Source organism: Octodon degus, unplaced genomic scaffold, assembly GCF_000260255.1.
Source record: "Octodon degus isolate 3935 unplaced genomic scaffold, OctDeg1.0 scaffold00314, whole genome shotgun sequence".
NCBI lineage: Eukaryota > Metazoa > Chordata > Mammalia > Rodentia > Octodontidae > Octodon > Octodon degus.
Window position 1 is genome coordinate 1369175 of NW_004524890.1, and position 13732 is coordinate 1382906.

Here is a 13732-nt window from a genome sequence, read left to right on the forward strand (position 1 = left end):
GCTTATTCTACTGAGCCATCTCCCCGGCCTCTATATTATCTATTTTTATCATCAAATCTGTTGCTCAGATTAATAGACATGGTTATGCAAGATTGGGCTAATAGTTACTGACTCTTGCTTTCAAGAAACCTTAACTTTTTCTCATCTTTTTTACTTTTTTAAAAGTTTATTTTAGGGGCCGGGGAGATGGCTCAGTGGAATAAGCACTTCCCTGGCAAGTGCAAGGTTTTGAGTTCAATTCCCGGGTCTGCCAAAAACAAAAGTTTATTTTATAGAGAGTATAATAATAATTGATAAGACATTAGAAATAGTACACATTTAGAAGGCCAAGATGAGAGGTCTTCAACCATGGTTTTTGTATTACTCATTGCTGTCTTCGATGGCAGGCCTTCTTGAAAGATTTATTTGGACCAGATTCTGAGACCCAGCAACTGAATGGTACTCATAACAGACACAGAGGGTAGTAATTCTTCTTTCCATTTTCAAAGCCAGGAATACTATCTGAAGACATAATCAGAGTATAGCCTGAGGTGGGAGTGGAGTCCAAGCCTATCTAACTTCCAATCCCCTTTTCTTGCCATTTTGATCGATTTCTGTAACTGGACAGCCTTGGAGAGTTCCTCTACCCCTAGGCTGGAATTCAGGGTATGAGGCAGAAGAGCACATTGACTTGGGTCACTTAGGCCCAGGTCTCATCTCACCTGAGCTGTTTTCTCTGAGATACTTGATAAGTCATGTCACTTCTGACAGCTCTTGTTTCTGTAACTAAAATGGGTCATGGATGCCCAAACCTCAATGTGAGAATTAATGATGAAGTGCTTGGTATGTGGTCAGTACTTTAGAAATGATAGCCATACTTTGTGACAGATATTTTTGTCATTTGGCTTACCATAGAATAATCTATTAGAGAAGGAATGAAAAATACAATCTTTGGGAGGCCTCTGGCTCTTGACTTGGCAGGGTGATGTCTGGGACCAAGCAGGTAGTTTGTATATTTTCCCTGAGGGAATAGGTCACCTTAGGAAGGGCCAACGGCCCTGTAGACCAGACTGTCCATTTGACTCAAACCGAGGGACTGAACAGAGCCTGGTAGGGCAGCATGTGGGCCTAGCCTTGAGTGTGGCCAGGTAAACCTTTGGAGAGAGACATGGAGGTGATGTTCTCCTTATCAGCCCTATTTGTTCCTATTTTTCCCAGACCTGGTTCCCAAAGAGGTTGTGGCGAAATGGCTAGATTACCTTCGCAATGAGCTGCCAACAGTGGCTTTCAAAGCCAGCACCCAGCATCAGGTCAAGAACTTGGTAAGAGTGAGATAAGAGGTCTCTAGCCTCTTTGAAGGGAGTCAGAAGTCTGTGGTGGTGGAATTATAACTTGGATCAGGCCCTTCCAGCCCTTTAGTTGAAATTTGTCTTCAGCTTTGAACTTTTCACTTTCTGGGTGACTTCTTAATTTTAGTTTGACTTCACCCCTTCCTCTTGGGGAAGCAGTTTTTTTTTTCTTTTTTAGCTATAAGGATAATATATACTACTTAGAGGAAAATTTGTTTTTAGGAAATTTGGAAAATGTAGTTAACTTATTAAATTCCAAAATTATATAGATACTCATTTTTTTCTTTAAAATAAGCCATACTAGTTGGGCATGGTGGTGCATGCCTGTAATACTAGCACCTGGGAGACTGAAGCAGGATCACTGCAAGTTTAGGCCAGCCTGGGCCACATAATGAACTCAATGCCAGGCTGAACTACAAAGTGAGACCCTGCCTCAAAAAAAGCCACGGTACTTAATGATATCATTAATATAGAGATATTTTTCATTATAAAGTGTTAAAGCTTACAGAAATATTGACTACTTCCAGGGAGAGAGATTGGGTACTGGAGATATTTTTTTTTTATTTTCTACTTTGTGTTAAAAGTTACTCTTTTTCATAGTTTTTGTTTTTTGGTTGTGACAGGATCTCACTATGTAGCTCATGCTAGCTTTGAACCCAGGCTAATCTCGAGCTTGGGACAATTCTCCTGCCTCAGCCTTCTATCTGCTGGGATTACAGGTGTGTGCCACCATGCCCAGCTCTTCCATAGTTTTAAGGATGGACCCCAGGAGTTTGTGCATGCTAAATAAGTTCTTTGTCACTGAGCCATGTTCTAGCTTCTAGTTCCCAATTTTTCTTTGATACAACCACTGCTTCTGCAAAACATGTTTGCATACATTGTTTGGAAAGTGAGCAAGTGTTGGTATGGTACTGAAAGGTAGAGTGACTGGATCAGATGTAAGCTTTTTTCATTATACATTTTCCTAGACACTAACAAATTGCCCCTTTGCTTATCCTTGTTCTTGAGGTAGATGAATATAGGAGAGGGCCTCTCTTTCTCTATGTCCTTATGAACACTTGATAACATTAAGCTATATGCTTTTTGTAAGAATACCTATTTTTATTCCCAGTGGTATGTGATTGATTCTCTCAAATCAACATTTTCTAAATAGAAGTCTCCATGTAAACAGGGTCAATCTACATTTAATTTTTTTCAGATAGCATTTAACTTCTTAGTCTTTGAGAAATATGATGTCTCATTTACTATCCTGGCTTCTTTTTCTTGTGCTGTGCTCCACTGAGTTGGGGATCAAACCCAGAGCCTCATGCATGTTAGACAAGTATTCCACTTGTGGGCTATGCATACCAACCATTTTTTTTATTTTGCCATTTGGATAGCAAAGATGTAAACATTCTTTTTGAATAGTTTTACTCCATTTTTGCTTCATCTTAAAGATTACCTTTAGGACCTATTTCTTATTGATTGATATTAATTCCAACTTTGTGATATTAAAAAATTATGTGGTGAGTGAGGGAAGAGGAAGAAGAGGAAGGGTATTCTGGGCAGAGGAGATGATGTCAGGAATAAAGAGAGACACCAGGGTGGCCTTGTTCTGTGTGAGGAGTCAAGGGAATGCAGGCAGGGAGGGCAGGTATCCCTGTTTGTACAGGAAGGCACTGAGGCCTAGGGAAGGGAACCATACTTTTCCAGGCATTGGCTTGTGAGAGGTAGATCTACAATTCAAACCTGGCCTGTATAGAAGCAGGATGCTATCTTGTCCCTTTATGGGAGGCAAGAGGCCATGTTTGACAGCAGAGGTAGGGACAATGAAGACTGGAGACATAGTAGAAGGGAGTGGGGAAGTAGCAGGTTTTCAGTCTGTGTGAGAAATCCTCCATTGCAGGCTGAGGAGCTCAGTGATTACAGGGAGATCCTGAATATTTTGCTCTAAGTAGGAAATCTACTTAGGTTCAGAACACATCTTTCACCTGATCCCTTTTCTCTAGTATCATTCTCATTTTCCAGAATCGGTGCAGTGTGCCAGTGGAGCAAGCCTCTGAGTCACTGCTGAAAAGCAAAGCCTGCTTTGGAGCTGAAAACCTCATGAGGGTTCTGGGGAACTATTGCCGCTTGGGTGAAGTGCGTACCCACATTCGTGTGGGTGTTGTGGGTAAGGTCTGGTGAATGGTCATGAGGCTCAGTCTCCTTCCTCAGGCAGGGGCTGAATTTTGGGGCACAGGATCCTAGGAAGATAGAGTTGTGTTTTTTTGGGGAGAGGGGAGTGGTTCAGGAAGCATTTTGTGACTTGTACTTTGACTGGATAGGCATACTCAGAGTCACTATTTGTGTTTTTATTGTTATTTTTAAGACTGGGTCTCACTACATAGTTGATGCTCTCATGGAGTTCACTAACTATGTATACCAGGCTTGCCTTGAACTTGTGACAGTCCTCCTGCCTTAGCCTCCCATGGTGCTGAGTTTACAGGCTTGTACCATCATGTCCAGCCTCAGCCATTGTGTACTGAGTGTTAGAACCATGGATCAAATGCATGGTGCTAGTTTTGGAGTTATTACCATCTCTCCCTATCAGAGCTGATGGAATGTAATGTGATCATCCCTCTTTATAGATGAGAATGCTGAGGACCAGAGAAGGAAATAGAGACTTGTAAGCTCAGTCCTTTGTTAGACAGGGCAGAGTTGAGTCTCAAACCTGGGTCTTTCTGGAATCCAGGGTACTGAGGGAGGAATCATAAGAGGGGAACAAGAAATTCAGAGAGGTAGAGATTGATTACCTTGGAGAGAAAGTGAAGCTGAGACAGACACATTAAAGAGGGAGCTGAATATTGAAAATGTATAAATTCATATACCTAAATAGACATAGAGGAAGACATAGAATAGGGAAGCTAGATGGCAGGATTGGTGGAGTAGAGACAGATCTGAGTGTATACAGAGACTTGTAGAGGGAGATACCGGAAGGATCAAAACACCCCATCTGTATTGATGTGCATACATATGTACCTCAGAAAAGATCATACATACAGGGATAGAGAGATTTAAAGAGAGTTGCATATAGAGGAACACACAGACCATATCTGGATACACAGTCTCAAGCAGAATGCCTGTGAACTAAGCCCTTCTTACTCATATCCTATCTCCGCTCCATCAAAGCACTACTCAGATATACCATGACTCTGACATAAACCAGAGTTACAGAGAGAAACAAACAGATATGTCTTATGATGAGGCAGATACATCTATATGTATATGTGTACTTATGTATGTATGTATGTATAGAGAAGTAGAAAGGGGGATAGGGAGTCAGAGACACTGTGAAACACATATAAGGGACATACACATAGACAAGGCCACAAAGAGGAGAAATAAGTCAGAAAGAGATTGGGAGGAGTTAGCTTAGAGGGAATTATAAAGAGAAGAAGAGTTGGTGAGGTGGAGAGCATCTAGAGAAAAAGGTTAGAATGAAAAAGATGTTTAGATACAGATCTATAGAGAGAGACAAAGATGCTAAGGAAATAGGCTGAGTGAGAGAGAGAGAAAAGAAAGCACTTATATGTGGAATGAGAATGATCAACAGAGGGTTGGCCAAATCGCTCAGTGGATTAAAGCACCTGCAAACAGGAACAGGGGCCAGGGTCCTGGGGCCTGCCATGCCAGCCCTGCCCCTGGGGCACACTGAAACAGCAGTTGAGACTGGGCGTGGTGGCATGTTCCTGTAATCCCAGTTCTTGGGAGGCTATAAACAGGTGGATCACCAGGAGTCTGATCTAGTAGTGAGACCCTAAATACCCTGTAGACCCTTCCCTAAAATACAAAAGAAAAAAAAAAGAGAATGATCAATAGGCATACAGACATGTACAAAGACTTTAAGGAACCTGGGGAACTCCATAATACATATGTGTAAATTTGAGCAGATGTGGATAGAGAACAATAAATGAGAGATTCAGTGAGGGAGGAAACACACAAGGTCATCCCTGGGCCAAGAGCAGCTCACAGGTGTCCAAATACAAAACCATACCACAGAAAAGACAATCTCGGTGGGGAGACAGATTGGCATCTGGAGATGAACCCCCTCTTCCACAGTGAATCACGTAAGAATAGATGGTCTTCTTTTACATAGACATTTCTTGATTTCTACTTTCTGGTAGATCTTATCTACAAGGCCTTGCATTGAGCACATCTCTAGGTTGGGTGTGGGTAGGATGTGAGTTTCTCCTCTAGAGAGAGGGACATGTCTACCCAGCATGTCCAGAAAAGGAGAGAGGTAGAAAGGCCCTAGGGTCTTGGCCAGGGTCTAGGATGGGAAGATAGGAGGCCAGCCTTTACTTTTGGCTCTCGATGGCCTGGTCACTGCTCCTGAAAGGGCCTCCTCCATGCAGGCTGGCCTAAATGTTCCTGAGTACCCTTTCTGTCTTTAGTCATCTGCTGCTACTTTGCAGGACTTCCCAATGTTGGGAAGAGTAGCCTGATCAATAGCCTGAAGCGCAGCCGTGCATGCAGTGTGGGAGCTGTTCCTGGGGTAACTAAGTAAGCAAAGAACAATTCTTTAATACCTCCTACCATCACTCCTAACTCCCACACCTCAGCACCTGTCCCTTTCCTAATTTTGAGCCATCTGATTCTTCTCTTTGTCATGTGAGTTCTACTAAGAACACCTGGTATACCCTAGGTGTGTGTCCTGTGCCGTCCTGGCTTATCCTTGTTAGCTCCTTGAAGCCTCCTAGTAACTGTATAATATTGGGCTACTTGTGAGCAGATTTGCTGCCTATAGTAAGCAGCTGAAGTTCAGAGAGTCAGAAGCTTGCCTAAGGTCCTATACCTCACTTCCCAGTGACAGAGACTGGATTTTAGAATCGGCCCTAGGTCTATAGGGTTCCAGAGCCTCCTGGTCCTACATCTCTCTACTTTACCTGTAAGATACCCTCCACTCCTTTACCTCTTCCCATCCTTCCTAGATCTAGCTTTTGTGACTAACATATCCATGCATTTCTTTTCTCCTGCCCCAGATGCATGCAGGAGGTCTACCTGGACAAGTTTATCAGGCTGCTGGATGCCCCGGGCATTGTCCCAGGACCCAACTCAGAGGTGGGTGCCATCCTGCGCAATTGCATCGATGTGCAGAAGCTGGCAGACCCTGTGACTCCAGTGGAGACTATCTTGAAGCACTGCAGTCTGGAGGAGGTACAAACCAGGGTCCCTGGGTGGATGCCCTACCCTACTCCAAAGGGTTTTTATTCTGCATGACTTCTTTTCCTCTCTTCTTTACCAGATTTCCAACTATTATGGTGTATCTGGGTTCCAGACTACTGAGCACTTTCTCACTGCAGTGGCCCACCGCTTAGGAAAGAAGAAAAAGGGAGGCTTATATAGTCAAGAGCAGGCTGCCAAAGCTGTCCTGGGTGACTGGGTGAGGTAAGGTGGAAGCTGAGCATGAGGCTAGCTGGATGGTCTGGCTCACAAGGGTTCATTTGTGTACTTGGCACCTGGTGCAGCAGCCTGACTTCCTTGGTCCCAGGGTGGGGGACAGTCAAGGTACCAGTGCATGTCTCACTTCAGTGCCCAGTGATTGTGTAGCAACTCAACCCATTGTTGTTTGAGGCCACTGTCTGGGTTTGTTTAAATTTTAATTTTTATTAGTACATGTTTGCCATATATAATGATTATGTTCACCATGGGAAATTGGTCCATGTACATATTATATGAATTCTTGTTATGTCTCCTGCTTATCTGAGTTTTTGTGGTTCCTCACCATTTCTTACTTGCCAACTCATCTTTTTGATTGGTCATCTGTTCCTTCAATGACATCATCACTGTCTTCCACTACCTCCCAATGCAGTGGGAAGATCAGCTTCTATATACTACCACCACCCACGCACACTCTGCCTACTCATCTCAGTGCTGAGATTGTTAAGGAGATGACTGAGATCTTTGACATTGAGGATATTGAGCAGGCCAATGAAGACACCATGGAATGTAAGTGTGGACGGGTAGGTATACCTGGTCTTGTCCTAGCAGAGCCACACAGATGGTGGAGCCCACATTTGACCTCCCCTTCTCTGGCCTTATGTCTCGGTCACTTATCACCAGGACACAATACCTGACACTGACAATTTATTTATTTACTTATTTACTGATTGATTGATTGCAGAACCAGGGATTGAACTCAAGATCAGGCAGGTGCTTATTCTACTGAGCTATCTCCCTGGCCCCCTGACAATTTAAATGAGGAAAGGTTTATCTTGGCTCATACTATATAGAAGTTTCAAATCCTTAAGACTGACTCTAAGGCAAGGCAGTATGGCAGAGGAGAAATAGCTCTTGGTATGTTAGCAGAAGAGAGAGCGACCAGGAGAGGAGAGGAGGAGATACACCCTTTTAAGTCACACTCTGTCATACACGTCCTTGCCTCCCAAATATATTTAGCTATATATCATCAGTGGACTAATTCACACCCCCATGATCTAGTCACTTCCCTAAAGCTCTACTTATGAGCACATGTGGCTTTGCGGGGGTGGTATCTAGTGTAAACCATAACACCCTACTTTGGCTTTGGAGAAGTTTAACTACCTCTAAGCTTAATTTCTTCTGCAAAGTAGAGAATCTAATCTGGGCCACAGGGATGGTAGTGATGACAGTTTTGAGCTTATGGTAGATATGAAAGGAATCTGCAAAGTATCTGGTACACTTGCTCTGGAAGTATGAGGCTCTATCTGTATCTTTGTGACTCTGGATTAGATTGAAGTGCTCCTTTCAGAAACCCTTTTACTAATGTTGCCCTCGGCTTTTTCACAGCTATTTCAAATGCATTCCTAGATTTTTCTTTTTATCCCCATTGGCTTGTAAGGTTTCTTTTTTTTTTTTTTGGCGGAACTGGGGATTGAACTCAGGCCCTTGCACTTTCCAAGCAAGTGCTTATTCTACTGAGCTATCTCCCCAGTCCCCCTGTGAAGTTTCTAAATCAAAAATGTTATATTTATGAAATGTGATACTACCTGGTCAGTCTTTGGGAGAAGTGGCCTTGGAACCAACTCTCCTGCCCTGTTGTCTTGAACTTATAGCTTAGAATAGCTAGATGGTAAAAAGTATGGACTGCTTACATTCAAATCTAAGCTTTGTTCCTTATGAGTTTGGTGTGCTGAACAAGTTATTTCATTTCTCCCTGTCTCAATGATGTCATCTAGAAAATGGATACAGTAGTGCCTACTTTATGGTAATTGTGAAGATTTGTTTCATATGTAAGAGAGGTAGGTATATTAGTTACTTTTCTCATTGCTGAGACAAAATAGCCGGCAACTAAAATTGAAGAAGGAAAGCTTTATTTTAGGTCACAGTTTGTAGTTTTAGTCCTTAGTTGGCTGACTCCAAACCAGGGTAGCATGCAGAGGGGTACTGCAGAGGAGAAACAGTGTATGGCAAAGCAGGGAAGGCAGAAGGCAGCAAGCAGCCATAATAGCTGTCTTTCTATCTCATACTCCATCTGGGCTACTTGCCCTCAGGGTAAGTAACACTCAGGGTGGGGGCTCCCTTAATCCAACATCAAACACCCTAGATCTAGCAGCCTTTGAAAAGCTCCCTCCGAGAAGCTCTGTCTGTGACCTCATGAGGCCTTGCTGGGTACTATCTAGATACAAGCCATAATGAGAGGCAGAAGTTGTAGCTCAGTGGTAGAGCTTGTGTATAGCATGCATAAGGACCTGATTTTGATCTTGAGCACTAAAAAAGAAAAAAATAGTAAAAGATACAGAACAACATTGCCTGACTTATAGCAAATAAATGCTCAGTAAATATTGGCTGTTACTAAAAATCATTATTTGCTGAAATATAGAGCAGATGAAACAATTTCTTCAGCTTCTGTTCTACACTCCTGGCTTATAGGCTCTGCCTGTTTTTCCATCCTACCCATGCAAAGTACCCAGTGCTTTCTTAGTCTGTTTGTAGGTACTCTGGGGTAGTTAAGAAAGTCATAGCTGGCCTGGCTTCTGGTTTCTCTTCTCTGTTGAGGACCACTGTTTTCCTTCTCTGGGTTTTCTAGTATTGGTAGATTACAGATGAGGACTTAGCTGTTTCCTAGTTTATTTCCCATATGACTTCAGGTATGTCAGCCTTCTTTCTGAACTTGAATTTCTATTTATGTCAGATGGGCAGTTGGATGGATTGGAGCTGTTGTTCTTAAAATGATGCTTGACCTTGGCCATAACTGAGAATACAATTTGAGAAAAGAAAACTCTGGGAAATTGAGAAGCAGGTTGGGAAAGAGGTTAATGATGAAGGATTTCTGTAGGAGCTGGTCCTAGTGCTGGATCTCCAAGGGAGAGTAGCGATTAGGAGGCTCAGGGAAGGGGATGGGGACAAAATTATAGAGCAGCTGTGAGGATAGTGTGGGCACAAGGCTTTGGGCACATCTGAGGGTTGTAGTGGAGACCAGCTCTAGGCAAGGGGCCAGAGGGAAGAAGAGTACTGATCTTGATTGTAGGGAGAGAATCCCAGTGGTTGCCATTTACAGAGCAGTATCAAAGTCAGGTCAGAAAATTAGAGGTGTCCTCTGCCACGTCTCACAGCAGCCAAGTGTGAATACATCTTGTGGAATTCTCATTTTTCAGATGAGCACACTGAGGCTCCAAGGTTAGTTCCCTGCAAGCAGTATCCAGTTATAAGATTCAAGCTTTTAATCTTTTGCTAGCCTTTCAGCAAGAAGAAAAAGCTACCTTCCCGCTGACTCTCCCTGGACAGCACACACATGTCTTAATCTCCTGAGGCTTGATCAGGGAGGTGGCAGCAGGGAGGAACCAGGGCCCTGACAGTGGTATTGGTTGTATTAAAGGCTTGGCCACAGGAGAATCTGACGAGCTTTTGGGTGACATAGACCCACTTGAAATGGAGATCAAGAGGCTGCATTCTCCAGTGATGAAAATACCAGATGCCATTGAAAATATAACTACCATATATCAGGTACCTATCTGCATTCTTCGTTGTTACCTCTCTTCTACCCAGGGTTCTAATAAGTGGTCAGTTCCTTCTACCAAACTGTTATAGGCAATGAGTGGTTCACACTGAGTTCCTGGATGCTTGGGCCTGATGTGTTCTTTTCCAAACAAGGACAGGTCAGAAGAGGAGGTGTGAGCTCTTAGGCAGGTTTCTCAGCTCCAATTCCAGCATAGAACAGGTCATCCAGTTGTTAAAGTTGCAAACTACTCTTCTTCCCTTAACTAGTACACAAGGTTCCAAATATCATAAGTGATGACAAAATTTTCAGAGGAGTGCCCAAACTGTAACCCAAAACCCATTTGTATTTTCAAAGTGCCAACATTGCTGTTAAACCTGGTTTCACTTTAGAGAAAACAGCTCACACATTAATATCTTTTGTCTTAAGAGATAAAGTAAATAATTCCCATGCCATAGGTTTGCCACCATGCCATTCACTGTCAGTCAAGAAGTCCCATGGCTTTTTCCTCCTCAATCCCCTGAGAAGCTGTGAATTTTTAACCCTAGAATAAGCCTATGATCCTCAACTCACTTGAAGTCATGTCCCATAGTTTTTAAGATCCAATCTGATCATGTTACCTTCCATACTGAGAATCCTGTCATGGCTCCCCACCACCTATGGGATTGACTCTGCATGCCTGAGGCCATAACCTATATATCACTTGTGGATCAGGGAAGTCTTTCCTGAGCCACATCTTAAAGGCTGAGTTCTCTGGGTAGGGACTTAGCCTGTGCTCATGGTGAGACCTCAAAGAGTGAGTATAGTGTTAATGGGGAATTTGTTAGTGATGTGACATAGCTAGAATGGGAGGTGGGAGGTGGGGGAAAGATAACTGTGAACTTAGATCACATATGGCCTTGAGTTTGACTTTTTTTTTTTTTTTGGTGGAACTGGGGATTAAACTCAGGCCCTTGCGCTTGCCAGGCAAACGCTTATTCTACTGAACTATCTCCCTGGCCCCTAGAGTTTGACTTTAAACCATACATAAAACACTAAAAGTTGGTTGATATCTCAATCTGTGTATCTATGTATCTATGTATCTATTTTGTATTCTGGGTTCCCCCCCATTTTTCTGGTTAAATGTTCTTATTTTCCAGGAGATACACACATGCGTGTACACACACACACACACACACACGGCTTAAAATTTAAAAGGTACTAAGAGGTATGCAGTGAAAAGTAAGTTTTATCCTTCTGTCTCTCATCTACCCTGTTCTTTCCTTGGAGGCATTCACTATCAGCAGATTTTACATTTCCTTTCAGAGCTAGTCAGTATTTATACATACATGCAAACCACTGCAGATAACTTTTAATTCAAATTTAGCATGCTACTCATATTGTTCTCACTTTGTTTATTTCACTTACAGATTGATCTTGGAGATCATTCCACGTGATCATTTCAAAAGCTTTTTTTAATTTTTTCATGACTACATAATATCTGGAGGAGATTTTGAACCTAGGGCCTTTGCACTGAGTTACATCCCTAGCCTTAGTTAGTTAGCTAGATACAAGATTTCACGAGTCACCAAAATGCACAGTCTGGATCCTTTGTATTTTAAATTAGTTTATAAATACAATTTGGATCCTTTTGCATTTGACTCCCAGAGTGCTGGAATGATAGCTTTGAAAGGTTTCTTAAGAAAAAGGGAGGTCTGAATTGGACAATGGCAGGTCCTCACATAGTTTCAGAGGCTTCCTATCTCCTCTTTTTTTTTTTTTGGCAGAACCAGGGATTAAACTCAGGCCCTTGTGCTTGCCAGGGAAGCGCTTATTCCATTGAGCCATCTCCCTGGCCCCTCCCTGCTTTTTTTGATGCAGCGTCTTGCTATGCAGCTCAGGCTGGCCTTAAGCTCACTTTGTAGTGCAGGCTGGTCTGAAACTTGTAATGATCCTCCTGCCTCAGCCTCCCTCAGCTTCCCAAGTGCTGGGATTCCAGGTGTGTGCCACCACATATTAAATTATTTTATAAATACAAATAAGTTAAAACTATCACATTATGTTCTGAAAGGTGAATCATCAGGCAATTTCATCATTGTGTATACATCCTAGATTGCTTACACAAACTAAGTTGGGTATATGGCAGGCAGTATAATCTCATGGGACTACCATTGTTCATGTGGTCTATTGTTCCTTGACCATCTGTATGTGGCGTATCATTACTAGATATGTACCTATGTGTATTTTTGTAGTGTATGCCCATGTTTGTATGCAAACATATAGCCAAACACATGTACATGTTTAGAATGGTACTTGGCACACCAAGTTTTCTGTTAATACTGGCTTTTACTGCTCATATATACTTTTCACTCCTGCCAGACACCCTTTTTGATGCCTAACAGTGCTTATTTTTATCCAGTGTTCAGTCAAGGATGACCCTCCCCATTAGTGGTATGTTTTGTTTTATTTACGGAACTGGGGATTGAACTCAGGCCATTGCGCTTGCCAGGGAAGTGTTCATTCTAATGAGCTATCTCCCGGGCTGAGGATTTTTTTTTTTGGCTGCCTCATGATGCCTTCAGGGCAGGTCTTATTTGGCGTGAGGATCTGGGGATGGAACAACAGCATCCTGAGCCTGACTGCTTTGTTTAAGCAGGAACTTAAACAACTGAGCTGATGGGCAGGCCCCCTATTAGTGGTATGTTGATTACCACCATTGCCCCTGGCCTCTTAGTCACTCATCTTTTATGTCCCTATTGAGAAGAGACCATATTCTAACTTGTGAGATAGATTGTTGTGTCCTTTTTTTAGTATGTATGTATGTATGTATGTATGTATGTATGTATGTATTGAAACAAGCTCTTACACTGTATTATAGGCTGGCCATGAACTCACTGTGTAGCCCAGGCTGGTCTCAAACTCAAGGTCCTGCCTCAGCTTCCCCACTGCTGGCATTATAACTGTATACCACTGTACCCAGTTCTTTATCCTTTTTAGTAGCTTCCTAAAGTTTGAACTGAGTCTTGACTCATTTCTGTGTTTCTTCTCATTTGTCCACACAGCTGGGCACAAAATCAGTGTCAGAAGATATTTATTAAATTGAGTTAGACCTTGAAGGATTACTTAAGCAAAAAAATTACTGTAGTACCAGTTGTTAACTGATCAACTAACCTTGTCATTTTAATTTTTTGTAAAATCCATGCAGGCTACCTTAATTTTTTTGAAAATCCATACAAGCTACCAATTATTGGCTTAGAGGCTAAGTGCCTGGTAGTATATAATGGCCAATACTGGATGCTAGTTCTGCGTGTCTTCATGTTCCTTTTTCTTATCCAGGCCTGGGCTTGCTTCCCCTGCAGAAGTCTTTGCAATTGCTTTCAAGGTCAAGACCTCACCATCTTCCTGTTTTTTCTCCCCAGAGTGGAGATCTTGCTGGGTGTCACGCCAATCCAAACTATTATCAAGTGGGATGGGCTAAACGCAATGT

General features: G+C 42.6%; 1 protein-coding gene across 1 annotated transcript in view; it reads left to right on the forward strand.

Annotated features, from left to right (window-relative positions):
* Window positions 1–13732, forward strand: part of Gnl3l (G protein nucleolar 3 like) — a 50137-nt gene that overhangs the window by 31115 nt on the left and 5290 nt on the right. Inside the window, exons 8-15 of the mRNA XM_023707821.1 lie at window positions 1161–1301; window positions 3336–3480; window positions 5765–5852; window positions 6332–6506; window positions 6595–6737; window positions 7162–7298; window positions 10147–10274; window positions 13665–13730. Coding sequence (XP_023563589.1) covers window positions 1161–1301; window positions 3336–3480; window positions 5765–5852; window positions 6332–6506; window positions 6595–6737; window positions 7162–7298; window positions 10147–10274; window positions 13665–13730 — 1023 coding nt within the window. The remainder of the gene's footprint in view (window positions 1–1160; window positions 1302–3335; window positions 3481–5764; window positions 5853–6331; window positions 6507–6594; window positions 6738–7161; window positions 7299–10146; window positions 10275–13664; window positions 13731–13732) is intronic.